The sequence below is a fragment of the Penicillium diatomitis genome (genome assembly GCF_028827545.1).
Source record: "Penicillium diatomitis strain IBT 30728 chromosome Unknown utg000004l_segment0_segment0, whole genome shotgun sequence".
Taxonomy (NCBI): domain Eukaryota; kingdom Fungi; phylum Ascomycota; class Eurotiomycetes; order Eurotiales; family Aspergillaceae; genus Penicillium; species Penicillium diatomitis.
This window is the reverse complement of record NW_026623176.1, coordinates 4,095,703-4,113,695: the sequence shown is the minus strand read 5'-3', so window position 1 is coordinate 4,113,695 and position 17,993 is coordinate 4,095,703. Positions and strand designations below refer to the sequence as shown.

Genomic DNA, 17,993 nt, shown 5'->3' with positions numbered 1-17,993 from the left:
CCCGCTCTTTCCTCACTTTCAGATGAGCCGCAGCTCGAAGTAGAAGTCCAATGATCTCATAGTTACATTCAGGTCGACTGACCTCATTCTTCATCCACACGACATAGCAAACCACTGTGTAAATCATAATTCCACTTGTCACTGCCTACGCCACCGACGACCCACAGACTTTCTTTCGGATCATATTTCTGCTTGATCTCAAGAAGCTTCTCATACTTGTCACCGTAAAAGTCATGCTTCCACGTAGTGCTGTACCCATTAGCAGCGTTCATATACGCACCAGCCGCGGGAGCCCAGTCTCTCCAAGCAGGCTCTTTGTTTTTCTCATACCAATCGCTGGCCGCTTGTAGTGCTGAGCTCGGGTCCTCGGTAGAATTGATCTTTGCGCCCCATGCCATGGTCAGAGAGTAAGCGGTCCGCCAGGACCAGTTCTCACTTGCCCATCGTTCCTTGGGGACTTTGGCTGTTCCTGGTCCAGCTTGAATATCGAAACGGAGCAAGGTTCCTTCCTCTGGATCTTCGGCAACAAACATCCGACGGAGATGATGGTTTAATCTCTCCCGTGGCAGGTCCGAAAGCTCAGCCCTTCCCAGAAGTCTTCCGGTGTAGAACCGAGACGCCCCTGCAAAAGGGCTACTTGCAAGTCTGGGCTTGCTGTACATCCAAAATGTCTCGGAGAAGGGCTCAGTCACGGTCAGACTCAAATTGCCACCACTGGCGTTATGAAGCTGTGTGACCAGTCTTCTGAGCTTGTGACGCATACTGCCCACTGTCGTGTTAAAGGCGACGAATTTGGCGGTCACGGCTGGACCAGAGATATTTCGAGGAATAGGCAGGTATTTCAAGGCCATCCTGCCCGACATTGAATCCACAGTGCCAGTGATGCCCGAGTCTACAAGGTCTGGCAGGCGCGAGACAAACTCTGCAAAGCCGGCCCAGAGTGCGTCTTCCATCATCTCCGAGTCATCACGAGACCAGAATGTGACAGCACTGCTGACCACGTTCTCCGGTAAGGGATGTGTACTCAGCACGTACTCAGTCACGACTCCAAACTGGCCACCCCCAGCACCCCGGACAGCCCAGAAGATATCCTGGTTTTGCTCATCATTGGCGACCAGACGACGTCCCTCGCTGGTGATGATCGTCGCTTGCAGGACCTGATCGGAGGACAAGCCGTGGTGAATAGATAAGATCCCATGGCCTCCGTTGGATATCTGACCTCCGAGACCAACAGTGACATCTTCACTGCCAACCAGGGTTCTCTTTGCCTTATACGCAGCTTCATAAGCAGACGCCCAGATGGTACCCCCACCACAGATCAGCACATCTGCAGTGTCTTTGCTGCCGGGAATTCGCCAATCGGGTCTGTGCTCAATATTTTGGAAGTTATGAGTCCAGATCAGCAGGGAATATGCTCCCGTGGCGCTGTAAGTCATGCTCTGTCAGCCTGGTCCTATCTCACACTGTCATGTTTCATAGCTCCTCAAAGACGGTACAACATACCGGCCATTGAAATCATGCCCCGTCGACTTGATCACAATTCGGATATCTCTCTCGGACGCCCAAGCCATAGCCTTTGCAATCTGATCCTCCTCCGTGGCATTCACAATATACCGAGGCAACGCCCCAATACTACACCCCCGTCTCTCATCGTACCCATTATTCCCCGGGGGCACACACGAATTGTTGGTAAAAATAGAGTAACTGATACTCTCGGGCCAATGAGCATGGTATGCCCCGAACTTCCAATGCTCCATGACTTCGGAGCAATTATGAGGCGAATTGAACGGGTTACCCTTGTAGCATGACGATGCTGCGGGAGCCGTGCGGATCAGACATCCGCCTATTGATCTGTTCAGGGCACTCCAGTCATCGTGTGATGGCCAGGTGATGCTCTGAGGAGAGGATTTGCAATGTGCAATGGTTTTGGTGCTTGTCAAGCTGGTTTGGGGAGTATTGGTCAGGAAGCCAAGGGGGAGAGTGAGCGCACTGAGAATGAGTTGATACATAGTCTGCTCCTGGGAGGATTTTCGAAACTGTCAGGGTTGAAGATCGAACTCTTCAAGATCAGAAGATGTTAGAAAGAGGTGTTGCTGAGAGGGGATCGTCTATAATTGCGAGAGCTGTTAAGAAAGAGTGTTCGCTCGTCATGATGATAGCTTGGGGTCTGGCGGAGTACGAATCCGTCGGACAAGTTCGGGAATGAGGAGTGCCGTCAATCGTCAGACGAAACTCAAGAGGGACTTTACTGAAATGGAATTACATTCAACTATATCAGTCTCTCAGCTGAACCTTCCAGCGAAGGGTGCGTTGCTTCGGGGGATCTTCGCCGAGATGAATGGGAGGGAAAATGATCTACATCTTATATCTCCCAACCGCAGCTCTTATTCAGAATGACCCACGTTTCCTCCATCCAACGCTTTTTCGGTAGCACTTCCACTGTGCAATGGGAGTATCTTACCTTTCTCAATTGTTCTCGTCTCCCCCATCTTCTTACCTTACTTTCTCAGCTTTATATCATCCTATATCTGTTTCCATTCTATAGGCCTGTGGCTTGAGAGGAATGATAATATAGATCGAGCACTTCGCACCCGACTACTTAATCTTCTCTCCGCGTACTTCTTATTTAGCCTCTCCTGATCAAGCAACTTGATTGCCATACCCCATTGTTACCATTATTTTGACTCAAGAATAAGCCCTGTCACGTTCTTTTTCCTTGGAGACGTCCATCTTTATCAATCGCATCCGATCAATACAAGGCTTGTCTCACCGCAACGGCCGGGAAATTACCTCATGCGGATAAGGGCCGGTCAATGAGTCACGAAGATAAGATGATGTATCGCCTGGAATGGAATGTATCACAAGTGCAGGGCGGTAGTCACTCCATTTCTACAAGGAATTGACTTGATTCAAACCTATTCAAATCGAAGTCAATCCAACAGAAAAGTTCACTGACAGCCATGGCTCCGAACGACCACATCCTCATCGTCGGGTAAGGCAACCTCAAGCTTCGACCGATAATGAAACAACCACTAATTTTCCACCCTCTACCTCAGGGCCGGCGTCCTCGGCCTAACAACCGCCATTCAAATCTCTCTGGCCGGCCGCAAAGTCACTCTCCTCGCGCGCGATCTCCCCGGCGACTTCACCATCGACTACGCCTCTCCCTGGGCTGGCGCACACTTCCGGCCCTCCCCTGCACGCACAGGCCCCGAACAACTCGAGCAGCAGCTCATGCGCACCACATACGCGCAATTCGAGGAGCTGGCGACGACTCGTCCCGAGTGCGGCGTGCAGTTCGTGCCTGCGATTGAGTACTTTGACGTTGCGGATAAGGAGACCTTCCTGGCCAAGGAGAACGGGTATATCGATTGGCCTGATTTTGAGGTTTTGGGGGGAGGAGGAGATTCCGTCGGGACAGAGATTGGGGTTGAGAGGTGAGGGAATCACCTTGGGAGTGAGGTATAGGAGTTGGATTCTGAATTCGCCGGTCTATTTGGAGTGGTGTCGAAGGTGGGCGGTGGAGCTGGGGGTTGAGGTGATTCGTGCGGGAGTGGCGTCCTTGGATGAGGCTGTGGAGGTGTTTCGAAAAGAGAGGCAGAGGACGGTGAACACGAAGGAAGGAGAAGATGGTGGTGGTGGTGGTGGTGGTGGTGGTGGTGGTAGGAGTGATGTGAATGTTGATGTTTCTGTTTGCGCGGTGGTGAATGCGACGGGGAGGGGATTCGATGACCCGGATTCCTTCCCTTCAAAGGGACAGTTCATCATCGTTTCGAATCCCTGCGCGCAGACGATCAGTCATCACTGGGCCGATGGTTCTTCAACGGTGATTGTTCCTCGTCCGCTGGGCGGGGAAACGGTCATCGGCGGCACCAAGGAGCCGAATAATTGGTGAGTACTTTACTATCTTTCACGGCCGATTGAACAGTGAGAGTATCTTGCTCATGTGGGATTCGTCCACAGGTCCGAGGAAGTATCCGACGAGGCGACCGAGACCATTCTCAAGCGCGTCGCGAGTCTCTGTCCACAGATGGTCGAGCAGAGCAATTCCTCGACGGCCAAGACACATAGATTCGACATCAAACAGGTGTACGTGGCTCGTCGTCCGATGCGACGCGGTGGTCTGCGTCTGGAAAGGGAGACTCTCCGTGATGGATTGCCGGTTGTCCACTGCTATGGTGCGGGCGCCAGCGGGTTCAAGATCAGTTGGGGAGTGGCTCAGCATGTCGAGGCTTTGCTTGAGCAGGTGTTGGACCAGAGCTCTGCTTCAGGGCACTAACTGCTCGCACAGTCTGTAGATTCATCGTGAGAGGACGTGACGTATTCCCCGTGCTGGTGCAACATCAAGTGGGATTGGACATGGGTTGTTTTCGATGCACGTCCAGAGATAGAATTCGAACGGGCTGAGTGAAATGTGAGATCTATTCATGGGTATTTTCTTCGGTGTCTATGTCTATAATAAATCACATGAAAATCAACGGGTTGCTTTTTTTTTCCTCTTAAGAATCTCGGGAGGGACGTGGGGGAAGAAGCAAATCGAAAAAGAGAAGATGGCCAAAAGGTATCTCCCGAATTCATCCGGAGATTACCCATTCGGAATCCTCCTAATTCTGCTTCTTGGCCTCCGCCTCAGGAAGCTTCCAGTGAAGCACCCCATCCGAGTTCACATCGGACACCACCTTGCAAGTGTTGAAGGTGTCCACCAGTGACTTGAGGAACATCCCCTCGTCGAGGTGATACTGGTTACCGAGGTAAGGGACAATGGCGTTGGTGGCCTCCTCGGCATGGTAGAAGGGGATCTTGGGGAACAAGTGGTGCACAACGTGGTAATCGATGATCTCATGGAAGAAGTGGCGGCCGATGAAGCCAAAGCGGCGGTCCACGGTGGACAGAGCGCCCTTGACGAAGGTCCAGGCATCGGCGTCGTAGTGAGGGACGGTGGGGTGAGTGTGGTGCAGGTAAGTGATGGCAACTGAGTCAAACAGAGAAGCGTTAGCGGTGATGCTCGGGTCAGATGATCTCACTTGGTGTCATGTGGCTCGACTCTGGAGCCCATGGAGTTGAAGTCAGGTGTATGCTTACCAAGCCAGTGGTGAACCCACATGTAGGGCACCACGTAAAGCAGAGCAATCTTCCATGCGCCCATCTGTGTCGCCAGATAGTACAGCGAGCCACCCACAATCAGCAGACCAAGATCGGTGATGGCAATCAAATGAGCCTGGGAGTCGGTGAACAGCGAGCCCAGGGGGTCAAAGTGGCTGTTACGGAGCATCTTGGGGCCGTTGGGCTTCTCGGGCAGACTCTTGGCTCCAGCGCTGACATTGAACATCAGATACGTCTGCCATCCCAGAAGCTGGTGGGACAGCAGAGCGGCAGCATTGTAGAAGGGAGTCTCCTCGAACAGCTCTTGGACTTTGTTGAGCAAGGAAGGCACCTTGGTCTTCAGGTACTCGTCGGTGGGAGGCACAAAGACGGTGTCCTTCTCAATGTGGCAGTGGTAGCGGTGGTGGCGGGCGTGGGTGATCTTCCAGGAGAAGTAGGGCACCATGAGCAGCGAGTGAGTGGCCCAGCCAACAACATCGTTCAGCATGGGGTAAGGGGAGAAGGCACCATGTCCACACTCATGACCCAGGATCCAGATTCCAACGCCCACACAGCCCTGAACAAAGGTATAAGCTGTCCACGCAGCGACACGCATCCATGTGGAGGGCAGAAGCTCAATGTAGGTGGACGCGTAGACCAGAAGAGAGGCATAGACGAGATCACGACCCAGATAGGCGAGGGACTTGGTCGCCGAGCGTTCGAAGCAATGCGCGGGAATCTTGCTTCGGATAAAACCATAGGTGAGGTCTTCGGGCTATGACAAACACCAAGGGAGGTGATCTGTTAGCCTCGAGATTCCCTCATCTTGATCTTGCTGTTCTTGTACTCGGTTGTTGTATGTTCCGAGTCCAACAATTCACATACCTGGGCTTCAGCCTTCAGCCGATAGGTGACGGGTTCAACCGTCTGAACTTTGGACGATGCCATTGCGATGGGGACTTGAATTTGGAAGGGTCCTGTACTGTACAACAACCACAGCACTACACAAGAAGCACTGAAGCAGAGTTGTCAAAGTTCAAAGCTCCCTCTTCGTTGCAGATTCAAATAGTTCAAGAAAAGGAAAAGAGAAAAAAAAAATTCCCGATGGCCTTTCCTCTTTTGCCCCCCTTCCCCCCCCCCCCCTAGTCCCCCCAGAATTTAATATGTAAAGACCACACTCATCAACACACATTCCATGATTGGTTAGCTCCAAAGGAAGAAGTCTGTAACAATGCTCCTCAAGCCCTATGCGCAGCCCTTTAACTTGCCCCTTTCTGTGCTGTGGCGCAGCATGTTTCCTATGGATGAAGCATGCCGACTCGCCGAGTGTCTCCAAGTGGAACATGCACCAATACAAAGAAGAGTGATGGATCGAGTCCCCTTCCACCGCATGTTCCAAGACCATTCGCCTAATGGTCCACTCTGGCCCTCGTTACAGAAAGAGACCAGAGAGAGTCCCAAAAATGGTTGAGATTGCGACGATGGACGGTGGAGACGGGGGACTATCAACTTTCTGGATCTGGAAGGTTTGGTTTGGAAATGGAGATTGGAGCCGTTTTGGAAATCGGTGGTTGGTCGGTTGGAGGTGAGCATAATCGTTAGCGCTGATGCAGCCGGACCCGCTGATTTTCGTTGGATTCGAATTTTTTTTTTGGGAGTTTCTTTTTGGGGAGATACAGTATGGACGTTAGTCCCCTTTTCGTTAGTCCACTTTTCTTTTCCAATCGGTGAACTCGTTGGACATTCACATGCAGCCCTTGGAATTAACTTTCGATCTCGTTTATTTTTTTCTGGAAGACATTGATCCAGTGGTTTACACGGAAGAAACTCCAGGTACGCGTCTGCAGTGACATTGACGGTAATACTCATACTTCTAGTCGCCTACGGTATGACCTTTGTGTTGAATTCAGGGTTCACGTTCTCAGAGCATTCTACATGGTAGGTACTAGGTGAGTAGGTAGGGTATAAGTATACCCCCTCAAAGCCTCAACTAGGAAAGAAGATTGAGTCAAGAGAAAACAGAAGTCCAAAAAGTCCAAGACCCCGATAACGGGGAGAATCGGACAGACAACAAAATCCGTTGAGAAAAGTTTTGAAATAGGAAAGAATCCACCGCGGGTAATGGAGGAGCTCGTTCTGACATATGGAGCAACTAATCCAGATCGAGAGACGGGACCACGACTCTCGGCTCAACAAATCACTACAGAGTACAGGACTGACTCGGTATGAGGAGGGTATCTTACTCAGTTACTACACTCAGTTAGTGGTAACTAACAACAACTACACTAACTACACGAGTACGCTCACACTCGGCGATTTTGGTATGTAAGGACGCGGAGTTATGTGAAGGACTTTATCAAATGGTGGCTAATCACATGTCAACGAATTGACCAGCACATGCTTGAGTCGTCACTATGAGTACTTAGTCAACTCCAGGATGAAAGCACCATGCACTGATGCAGTGGATGCACTGCAGTACTGCACTATGTAATATATTTCAATTTTCAGCACGATTTGACGGTTACATCCAAACATGAAGGGACTCGTTCTACCAAAGAATCGTGTTAGACTTAGAAGTGTTCTACCACGCATGAAAGGCGCCACACACCTGACTCAGACAGACCTACAGTACATGCTAGGTACGACGGGTATGTGCAGATTCATGTAAATTGCAAACCTTTTTCAACCAAGCCAGAGGCATAGATTCACCGAACTTCAACCTTAGTCCTGTGCAAGCGGTAAGGACACCCGTGCAAGCCACCCCTTGGCTAAAAAATAAACAGCCGTACTAATCATACCGAATAAGTACGACGGGAGCGAAGGTTTACGGGCTCGATTGGGTAAATTTGTAATGCGAAGATACAAGGTTTGAAAAAAAAAAAAAAAAAAAAAAGAATTCAAGCGACCATTCAAACTGCCGAAAAAAAGAGCAAACTTCGATCACAATATCAGATACACAGCATGAAGCATTCAAAATACATATAGGCTCTTTTCGTTCCAACCCTTGTCAAGGCCTCTAACCAGGTCAAGCACGTCTCGTCAAAAAGGTCGGAGAAAAAGAATTCGATGAGGCTCACGGACCACATCAAAGAGGCAATGCCAAGGTCGTCCTTGCGCGGGAGTAGACCAATAATGATGGTTGAAATACAACATGATCCATTCGACGGTGCTGTCTCGAAATACGACAGCTCTTGGGATCTGTGGACTCGGGGACTGTAGGAGCTAAGGAGACTAGGAGTAGGAGTCTAGCAGGTGCTTGTGAAAGGAGCTCGGTTCGCGAAATAAAAATAACTTCTTATCTATCAGCCCTGGTTGACGTTAAGGTTTGAAGAGGTTTCACACTACAATACTCGATGAGATTACTAGACCAGTGGACCTCAGGGACTGTGCAAACTGCAAATTGCAAAGTACTACCAAATGACTGTAGAATGAAGAATAGAGCATAGACGGGACTTCAAATGCCTAAATGGAATTGGTTTCCAAGTCATATGTAATGACTGATGCCTTGAAGCCTGCCAACAACTGGACACACGTTTGTATGTACTTGCGCAAGGCAGATCTTGTCAATTTGCAAATCGTGGATCTACTGTAGTTTCCGAGATATCATGGACACCAGTCCATGCGGTCTGCATCTTCAAGTTGAAATAAAAAACATTGTAGGCCCGTCCATGCATGCCCGCGTGCCCTGCAATTCTTTGCGTCAACAACAGAACGTGCCTTTGACTTCCAGTACATCGGGCTCACATACATGCATGGCGGATACTCAAGCTCACAGTGTCACGACAATGCTCCGCCTCTCTGGATATCCGGTACTGACTCGTAAAGGAGTGTACACTCAACACTGTACCCTGTAGGCCTGCACAACCGAAGTGTATATCTCCCAGCGACTCAGCAGTCTCCAATGAGTTCATAAAGTCCGTCGGACTCTGCAAGACACACACGCACCAGACTTCGCTGGTGCTCTGTTGCTGACTGGCCATAAAAGGTATGCAAGTATTTCCACTCACAGAATACCAAGTCTCAAAAGAGCTATTCAGGAAGAAGAATCCTGCATTAGAGACCTAGACCTTGAGTGTAGATGCATGCATGTAGCCATGTACGACCCTCGGGCGGAACCTCGGGCGGAACCTCGAGACCAGACGCACGTTTCATGCAGTCGGTGGGGAGCGAGGAAGGCAACTGAAGATACGTAAATTACATCATTGTGTTGCCGTCATCCATTGATGTCTCCATGATGCCCAGTACGCTGACCCTCGGAACGGTCGAAGAGTAGCATGGTATGAATACTCGGCGACCGCTGACCGCAATGTTTAGGAGCCCTCTGTCTGGTGGGTGCAATATCAATGTTCGAAGGATGACTATTGGATAGGATATGGTATCGAAGATCAAGAAACTCATCGCGCCGAGCAACATTGTGTAGCAGACCCGACGCAATCGAACTCGCAAAGGTGAAAATAAACTAGCATGGATGATCGAGCCCAGACAATGATCTTTGAAATAACAAGTTGTTAAATGTCATTAAGGATAAAGTGCGCTATCATGGTATGTAGCTTCGTGTCTCGTCTGGATGATCTCTCGGCTCATGCCAGCCGACGGCTGGATCCTCACGTTGGATAATATGGGGTGCTCATCCACGAAAATGAGCGCATGACTGCTCATAATCAAGCGTTGATGGACATCTCGAGGAGAGACAGAAAGAATGATATGAAAGAAAATAAGGGATGAAGACTCAAAAATACACCCTTGACACCTGTGATGTGCACGCATAATTACAACTTTAAGAATAGTCAAGCTTGCGAAGGAGAACAAGCACTGGCTATGTCTCAGTTTCACCTCGACGAAGAGCCAACAGAGCTCGAACATCAGTCACGTACTGCAAAGCTTCCAACATGGGTACCAGATGTAGCAGGCCATTGTCCGTGGGATCATTGATCCATCCTTCAATGGGAATGGCATTGTCTATCAAGAGACCGTTAGAGACCCGCTTCCTTGCTTCGAATGAGAAGGAATATGCTGCAACATACCTTCATGGAACAGATAGCTCATGGGACTGTTGTCCAGAATCATGACCTTACTCAGATCAGGTTCAACAGAGCTGAGATCTTTAATATAGGCACCGTTGCGGAAAGTGCAGTGTTGCCGATAATAGCGGCCCTGGAAGTACTTCCGCTCCTGCTCGAGCCAGTCGATCACAGGGTCGGCATACTCTTGCACCGAGGCAGTGAAGACAACCAGCTTGTACCACCTGGAAATCTTCCGTAAAAAGTCGTCGCAGTGAGGTCGTTTATGGACATAGTACAGAATGGGGTGCTGAGGGCCCAGGGTAGTTTGCGGGCCTCCAGGTGTGAGTGCAGTGCTGACAGGCATCGAGAGTTTGACCTCCACCATATGTCCACTGGACATACGACCCCCCTTTGCGAGCGAGTGGATGAGCGTTTCATCCAAATCCAAGACTAACGTCTTTTGAGGCAAGTTTGAGCTGCGCGTGGCAGCTGTATATGAAGGTACCCGGGCCGGGAGAAGCGGGCGTGGAGGAGCTGGAGCATGAGGATACTTGGTGATACGGTGGACAGAGGGGGATGTGGGCGACTTCAAGCTGTCAAGATTAACAGCGCCTTGAACTCGAGACACGCCTTCGGGCAATTTTCCGCCCGAGTCTGTGCTCTGGTTCCGGCGATGCTGTCTCTGTCTCTTGAGTGCCTCTTCATTATGCAACTTGATGCGTATCGAACGTCGCGGTGTGGCTTCGTCCTGGTTGCCATCCAAATCCTGGATTTGACCTTTGACCGATCGAGTCTTCTTCTTCCCCGTCCCACTCCCGGGCCCATGGTCGCCCTCGGACTCAGATGTGTTTGAATATATGGAATCACGCGATGCCTGCGATTTGATCTGACGAGTTGAACCACTTCTCCGCCTTGTTTGTATTCGAGAAGCATCTTTATTTGGTTGCAAGCTTGAGTCGGAAGATGTTTGCCAGAACCTTCGGATAGGCGCAAACAGTGAAAACCTTCCATCGCTATCTTGGAACAACTGGGCGATAAAGATACCGGGTGCAGCAAGCGTGGAGAGAATCCATTGAATGCTCTCGGTTATTGCGTCAACGATTCGTTTGGTGAGAAGACGCCATGAGCCCTTTGAAGTCAGAACCTCATCTGTCTGCAATCCATGCATCAATGGTGTCTTTTCGTCAATGTTCTGGTTCGTAGCATCGTAGGCGTCATCTTCCGCATCGGGTACCGTATGATCATAACTCTGATCCGAGCCAGCCGCGCCTGACCGGGGAAAGTTGCTTTCGCTGTAGGATCGGTGTTTGCTAAAATCAAATCCTGCTGGTGCTGCAAGGCGCCGCTTTTCGCTTTGCGATTGCGATCGTGGGCGCGAAGAGTTGGTGGACTGCCCTATGACCCGCGAGGAGAGGATGTTCAGAGAGTTCATTTTCGCTCCGGGCGCATAAGCGACAGGGGCGACGGGAATTCAGTCTATATGACTCGGTCGTGAGTGAAGTGTTCCAGCCGCTTGAAGCAGTCCGGTAAGAGGAGCAATATGCGGTAAATGCTCAGAGTGCAGGAAGAGGAGACGTGACGAGAAGGCTGTTGGCTGGATTCATCGCTCGTGAAATCGGACCTCAAGGCGCAAGTCTTACCCGTGCCTCGGAAGTATTTCCGCGCTCAACCCTTAGTCAAGTATTGTCGCAACCCCAAGACAGGTCAGACTGAAGCAAAAGCCCAAAAAAGGAACAAAATTATATGAGATAAAAGAGAGATAAATGTAATTGTTTTGGAGTGCCAAAAGGAGATGGTAGCAGGGCAGTGACGGAGGTACCAAAGTGTGGGGAAGCGGACAAACGTCGAACGGCAGAAAATCGATTGCTTTGTCGCGCCCACTTTATCTTCAAAGTTTCACACGACTGTGACCATTTGGATTGAGGAGCTCTTGCCAACTCTAGGCTTTTTCTCGAAGGTGAGTCCAGTGGCTTTATATCATGCACTATCTTTCATATGACCGTCGAAGCAAGATCTACCATGCTAATCCAGTCCAACAGGCTGATCCGCGCTAGCGTGCCAAACATCCCACTTTCTAATGCCGTCAACATCGCTCGCCCTGACGCCGGGGCTAGGGTCTTTTCTCAAGTCCCTGAAGACCAACCCAGTCGAAACATCGATTGAGAACCTCATCTCGTGCGCTTATCTTAAGCTCCCTTCTGTGACCGACTTGAAGCAAAGACCTCTTCAAATGCTCACATTTAGACTGCCATACTTAGATTACTCAAACGACGCCAAATTCGTCATTCGCGATCATGCGCTACAGCAACTGCCTACCTTCTTCGCCATGTTGTTTCAGTCTGCAAGACATCCGACCCACTCAAGCTCATTGAGCGAGTGCAGACTGTAGGAAGGCGGCTCGTTGCGGCCCAGCCACGAGAAATGGTGGTGGGCAACGTTGTGCGACGAGTGCTCGGCCTTATCCGGGACGAAGCTGAAGATGATCATGATGCAGAATTTGCTTTGAGTGAAGCTGGTTCTGAGAGCCAACCCCACACACCGCGGGCTTTTGATGGTCAGTTTCCCTCCGTCAATAACTCATATTCTACCACGTGTGATTAACCGTTGATTTCGAACAAAGACCCATCGTCATCATTGCCTTTGGACAGGGACGCCCTTTCTCTTCGTGGAGACGGCGCAGAGCGTCAAACATCACGACCCACACTTCACTCTATGTTCAGCCTCCTGTCGCATCCCGAAGCGGAATTTTCGCCAATCAGCACCCCCGGTACACAGTCTCCGAATGGGCGGATGCCGCCTCATGGCGCTGGCGGGAAGGATGTCAAGGCCGAGGTCCTGGAAGGTATCGGTGAGATCATTGATGAACTCGGACAAGTTGACGACCAAATCGCGTCCTACGCTTTGGAGCACATTCACTCCAACGAGATCATCCTGACTCATACATCATCTACAACGGTGCAAAAATTCCTGGTCAAAGCTGCGACCAAGCGAAAATTCACGGTGATTCATGCCGAGTCCTTCCCGAACAATCATGAGGCTACTCACGCTACCGTCAGCGGCAAGTCTGTCAATGACGAGGAGAATTTGAGTACCGAGGCCTTCCAGAAGCCCTTGATTGCCCTTGGAATCACTGTCATCTTGATTCCAGACTCGGCTGTCTTTGCTCTCATGTCCCGGGTCAACAAGGTCATTCTGGGTACACATTCCGTCCTCGCAAATGGCGGTCTGGTCGCTGCGGCCGGTACTCGGGTCATTGCACGCGCTGCCAAGGTTCACCAAACTCCTGTTGTCGTCGTCAGCGGCGTCTACAAACTAAGCCCGGTCTATCCCTTCGACTTCGAATCCCTCATCGAGTATGGCGACGCCAGTAAGGTTCTCCCTTACGAGGACGGTGATCTGGTTGACCAGATTGACGTTCAGAACCCAATCTACGACTATGTCCCAGCTGAGCTGGTCGATCTTTACATCACCAACTTGTGAGTTTCGAATTTCGAGAGGGCCGTTTACTTGCAGAGCTGACATATTGTTCTCTATTTTCACAGGGGAGGTCACGCTCCGTCATATCTCTACCGTATTGTGTCCGATCATTACAGGAAGGAGGACATCAGCTTCTGATGTGGTTCCCTAGCAGTGTTTCAAATCTCGAGTCATATGCACCTCGAAGGTGAGATCAACGATGCTCAAAAAAAATATACCCGAAGGATAATGTGTGTGATGATCATCATGCGGAACCCTTTGTCTGGCTACGTTCTCCGGCTTTCAGTTCAGATATAGAAATAAAGGAAGGGCTTCATCAGTTTGTTTTTCAAAGCTCGGAGGTTAAAGGTCAACAAACTCGCGCATAAGAATTATCAACCCTGACTGTTTATGGAACGGACAAACGTAGCTGTGATCAAAAACTGGAAGTACGCTCTGAGGAGTTGTCGGTTCGCTCCGGAGTGCTGTCTTCGAGATACAAGAGCCTGGTTGTCAACTCTTTAGCCCATCATTCAAGGATTGATTCTCCGGAGGACTCTCCGGCTTCCATTGCCTCGGTTTGCAGAGATTGGATCAGAATTCCCATAATCCAGACGACTTGATCTGGTATGCCAGGGTGACCGTCGACATACATCAAGGCTGTCATTGAGCGCACGCTACCTTGGATGCTACGATTAAATCGAAAGGTCTAGAAATCTACACGATAGGAATTGGATGAGGATAAAATAGCAAAGGCATGGCTGAAGTTGTATACTTTGAATGTCAGGAGAAGCAAAAGTGCTGTGCTAAATCGTACATGCCGGACACCGGCGCACAGTTGAGATAAGGATATACAAAACATTGCAGGAGGATATCAGTTAAAAAAGCCATTTTGGAGAATTGTTGGCTCAGGGAATAATCGACAGGCAGAACGGTGCTTTGTGTGAACGTTATAAACGTTACTGTCAATGGACACTACCTTATGCAAGCAACTCTGGCAGAATACGTCGGTCTGTGGTGGATGATGGGTATACGATTGAGGTTATCAAAATGCAATATAACCAATCCAGTTGGTTCCATTACTCGGACATGAACATGCTAGGTTTTGATATTCGTAGGCAGGAGCCACAAGCACAAGGAAATTATCATAGCGCCATCTTTTTGGAATTGTTTCTCAAGTCGTGTTAATTTGCACACATGAATCCAGACGAAAGCCCGCCCGGGTAAAAAAAAGATCTCATGAAATTCCGGCGCTGATGAAGACGGGCTTTCGGTCTGTCGCCGACCCCAGAAGACTCCATTCTCCTTCCCTTCATCCACCAGATTTTGGTTTTGATGGGTATACTCTGCTTAAGAGCGGGGCTTCTCCTTCTTCTCCTTCCAGAGGGCAGCAAGGCCGACACCGGAAACCTTGACGACCTTGAAGCGAACACCGGGAATATCACCCTTGGCCTTGCCCTTACGACCGAAACCGGCCAAGAGGACCTCGTCGTTCTCGTCGATGAAGTTCAAGCAACCGTCATTGGGGACTGAGGGAGAGATGGGGGTTAGTATCTATCGTTGCAAGATTCCCAGGTTGTAGTGTCCATTTATGGTCGAATAGTGATGAACGAGTCGATGCAGAAATGTGGAAGTTGACGGGCGACTCACCGAAAGCAGCGACCTTCTTGCCGTTCTTGATGAGCTGGACCTTGACACACTTGCGAATGGCGGAGTTGGGCTGCTTGGCCTCAACACCGACCTTCTCGAGGACGATACCCTTGGCGTGGGAAGCACCACCGAAGGGAGAGGACTTGAAGGCAGTGCCGAGCAGGCGCTTCTTGTAGTGGAGATCGGCCCAGCGCTGCTCCTTGCGGTGCGCCTGGAGCTTGCGGGCGGCGTTGAGACCACGGGGCTTGCCTTTACCCATCTTGAATTATTTTGGTCTGAGGCAAAAAATGCATGTTAGTTCCCGATCTCGAATTATCTGAATGCCAAGACAATCCCAAATTGTCGCGCCACTTGTTCGAAAGAAATATGTGAAAGATATGCGACGGTGGTGACGGAGATTTTCGAACATTGGAATGTCGTCAGGTGTTTGTAGGCTGGTCATGCAGATCGGTAATTATCGCTTCGTGAACCGATGATGTTGAGGTCGAATCGTCCGCCATCCGTGCCGTCGACATATAACACAATTTCAAGTATCGATTGGCGCATGTTGAAAGGAATAGTAGGTGCGCAAGGGTCGAATACGTACCGACTGAAAATGGGGATGTCGAGAAGGTGAGGGTCGTGGGGTGTCGAAAAGTCGAGAGTTTCGGAATACCCTTGAACGCCGGCACACTCGCTTGGTTTGGAACACTGCCTCACCTGACTTTGTGCGCATGCCCTAAGCGAGTCACGGGATCGGACAAACCCCCAGCCGTCTTGTCCTTGCCGCCAAGCTCACGTGGTACCGGAATAAGGGCGATAAGCATCGTCCGTCATATTTATCGATAAGGGATAAGATAAGCCAGCTCTGACAGTGGAATGTTATCATTGTCCATCGACATAGTGCTGCTCTTGCTTCGGTCCCCCCAACTCCGTCAAATTTGCTGCTGTACTTCCGCTACTGCTTTTGGATCGCCATGGACTCGACTAAAAGGCCGCAAGGCTCCCAGCGACTGCCGCCTCCGTCTCTGTTCCAGGGACCGCCATCACATAATGCTTCGAATCTTTCCTTGTCTGTGCCGCCTGCTGGGACTCCTCTCCCACCGGGCAACCAGCCTCCACTCCTTCCCCGCAGGACTTCTTACCGCGACAAGGATCAAAGCTCCTCAGATCGTCGCGGTTCATTCTCCCCCTTTGCCTCAAAGCGTCTTTCCAACCTGGACGCAGATGGCTCTGATGCCATCTGGCAGGAGATGCAAAGCGCTCTATCCGAGGTTGAGTTAAGCGCTGTTGCAAGTCAGAATGTTTTTGGTGAGAAGCACGCCCAAGCGCTGGAAGACCTCCGCACGAAACAACTGAAACTCGCACAAGCATGGGCTCGCAGCGATGCAGAAGATATACCTGTGGACATGGAACCAGTTACTGCCGACAAGGCCAGCTCTGCAAAGGGATCCAAGCCTTCTGAGTCGCGCGAAGGCAACTTTACCGAGGGACGGGCCAAGAACCAACCGACAATGCGCGAGCGCGGTCCTCATAGGAATCTCAACGAGGAAACAGAAAAAGATATCATTCTTGCCAGAAAGCGCCGCGAGGCTAATGACCGCTTTTTCAATCAAGTCAATCAGGGCGTCCTCGATGTCGTTGCTAAATTGGAAGAAGTCTCCCAGGCGATTCGTGCTGTGGAGAAAGAAAGTAAAGACATATGGAGTGATTCAGACAGCGTTACAACAGCCGGACCGTCATCGGCCATATCTGGCTGAGCTACTGTGCAACCTGCCACCAGTTTGTCTCACTCGCAACTGCATTTCAAAAAAAAAGACTCTTACCTTGCGCTGGACGCAAACCCCGCCCATTAATTGTCATCGAAGACTAAGGTTGAAAACTCTACCGAAAGAAAGCGCACTAATGAATAAATCACAATCATTTGAATCGACTCTCAGAAATTTCGATGAATTTTGGATGTTTCCACTCAAGAAGCTCCGGGGTATCCTTGACGCCGCGCACCATGAAAAGCCGCTCGCAATAGAAGTATGAATATACAGAAGTCGATGAAGCCAAAGAAATCGATGAGCGCCAGGCTCATCTAGGACTTTTTCACGAATTGCAAAATATCATTCCATCCTCGGGAAGCAGCATTCTTGACGACCTCCCAGCGATTTCCATTTGCATTTCGGGCAAAGTTTCCCACCTCTTGATTCCATCTATGTTTCAGGACATCTTTGATGGTGATCTGAGTCTCTTCGGGTCGCTTCGTCGTTTCAATGCTTCGAGGCTTGTGCTGTGGAAGGAAACGTCGATCGTAGGCCCCGGCAGAGGCCGCAAGCCAGTTGATTTGATGCACCTGTTCACGAATTTGCCGGCGCTGTTCGAGTCGCGTCGCGCGGTGCTTTGTGATGGTGATGTAGAGGACAGAGGTCGTTAGGGCAAAGCCACCCGCCTATGGACATTTACCAGTATCAGCTAAAGCCTCCTTGCGAACTCGTGGTAGAAGAACTAGAACCATACAAATCCGGAGACGAAATTCATTTCGGTCTTGCGCGAAGCTTGGTGGTCTGAAGACTTCACATGAAATCCCGGATCAAGAGGCGCAATGCGTTCTGAAAGCTTGCCAAGGGCACAAACGTCGTGAATGTGCCTGTTGACCAAGCAGTAGCGCAAGGAAACGAGGAATGTTGTTAACTGTTTCGTTGCGATGAGAAGGTCGGACGTCGGTCAAGGCGGTGGAAGCTCTCCGATTGGGTGAACGTACCCGTCGAATCTTTTGATCCCGACCTTCCTCCCTCGCGATCTCCAACGAGTCAAATTCCTGGATCTGGGCCACAT

The 17,993-nt window shown here is 50.3% G+C and overlaps 9 protein-coding genes across 9 annotated transcripts; 3 read left to right on the top strand and 6 right to left on the bottom strand.

Annotated features, from left to right (window-relative positions):
• Window positions 1–83: 83 nt before the first annotated feature.
• On the bottom strand, window positions 84–2,009 carry N7539_004558 (FAD-binding oxidoreductase; the record flags this gene model as incomplete). The annotated part of the gene is made up of 2 exons (XM_056934160.1): window positions 84–1,425; window positions 1,504–2,009. 2 exons carry the CDS (start codon window positions 2,007–2,009, stop codon window positions 84–86), a joined length of 1,848 nt encoding a protein of 615 aa, XP_056791701.1.
• A 951-nt stretch (window positions 2,010–2,960) lies between these two features.
• On the top strand, window positions 2,961–4,279 carry N7539_004557 (FAD-dependent oxidoreductase; the record flags this gene model as incomplete). Its single annotated transcript, XM_056934159.1, has 4 exons — window positions 2,961–2,992; window positions 3,057–3,437; window positions 3,469–3,891; window positions 3,964–4,279. The coding sequence occupies 4 exons, from the start codon at window positions 2,961–2,963 to the stop codon at window positions 4,277–4,279; spliced, it is 1,152 nt and encodes a 383-aa protein (XP_056791700.1).
• Window positions 4,280–4,604: 325 nt separating this feature from the next.
• N7539_004556 (oleate delta-12 desaturase) lies at window positions 4,605–6,030 on the bottom strand (the record flags this gene model as incomplete). The annotated part of the gene is made up of 3 exons (XM_056934158.1): window positions 4,605–4,972; window positions 5,083–5,857; window positions 5,968–6,030. The coding sequence occupies 3 exons, from the start codon at window positions 6,028–6,030 to the stop codon at window positions 4,605–4,607; spliced, it is 1,206 nt and encodes a 401-aa protein (XP_056791699.1).
• A 3,868-nt stretch (window positions 6,031–9,898) lies between these two features.
• On the bottom strand, window positions 9,899–11,517 carry nemA (Nem1-Spo7 phosphatase catalytic subunit NEM1; the record flags this gene model as incomplete). The annotated part of the gene is made up of 2 exons (XM_056934157.1): window positions 9,899–10,041; window positions 10,107–11,517. 2 exons carry the CDS (start codon window positions 11,515–11,517, stop codon window positions 9,899–9,901), a joined length of 1,554 nt encoding a protein of 517 aa, XP_056791698.1.
• Window positions 11,518–12,162: 645 nt separating this feature from the next.
• Window positions 12,163–13,700, top strand: N7539_004554 (translation initiation factor eIF2B subunit beta; the record flags this gene model as incomplete). The annotated part of the gene is made up of 4 exons (XM_056934156.1): window positions 12,163–12,260; window positions 12,344–12,639; window positions 12,706–13,561; window positions 13,628–13,700. 4 exons carry the CDS (start codon window positions 12,163–12,165, stop codon window positions 13,698–13,700), a joined length of 1,323 nt encoding a protein of 440 aa, XP_056791697.1.
• Window positions 13,701–14,891: 1,191 nt separating this feature from the next.
• On the bottom strand, window positions 14,892–15,461 carry rps23 (40S ribosomal protein uS12; the record flags this gene model as incomplete). Its single annotated transcript, XM_056934155.1, has 2 exons — window positions 15,192–15,461; window positions 14,892–15,070 (listed from the first exon to the last, which is right to left on the bottom strand). The coding sequence occupies exons 1-2, from the start codon at window positions 15,448–15,450 to the stop codon at window positions 14,892–14,894; spliced, it is 438 nt and encodes a 145-aa protein (XP_056791696.1). The 5' UTR covers window positions 15,451–15,461.
• A 168-nt stretch (window positions 15,462–15,629) lies between these two features.
• On the bottom strand, window positions 15,630–16,007 carry N7539_004552 (uncharacterized protein; the record flags this gene model as incomplete). Its single annotated transcript, XM_056934154.1, has 2 exons — window positions 15,630–15,909; window positions 15,970–16,007. The coding sequence occupies 2 exons, from the start codon at window positions 16,005–16,007 to the stop codon at window positions 15,630–15,632; spliced, it is 318 nt and encodes a 105-aa protein (XP_056791695.1).
• Window positions 16,008–16,147: 140 nt separating this feature from the next.
• Window positions 16,148–16,930, top strand: N7539_004551 (DUF5315 domain-containing protein; the record flags this gene model as incomplete). Its single annotated transcript, XM_056934153.1, has 1 exon — window positions 16,148–16,930. One exon carries the CDS (start codon window positions 16,148–16,150, stop codon window positions 16,928–16,930), a length of 783 nt encoding a protein of 260 aa, XP_056791694.1.
• A 323-nt stretch (window positions 16,931–17,253) lies between these two features.
• Window positions 17,254–17,696, bottom strand: N7539_004550 (MICOS complex subunit Mic12 family protein; the record flags this gene model as incomplete). The annotated part of the gene is made up of 2 exons (XM_056934152.1): window positions 17,254–17,607; window positions 17,676–17,696. The coding sequence occupies 2 exons, from the start codon at window positions 17,694–17,696 to the stop codon at window positions 17,254–17,256; spliced, it is 375 nt and encodes a 124-aa protein (XP_056791693.1).
• Between the last annotated feature and the right edge of the window lie 297 nt (window positions 17,697–17,993).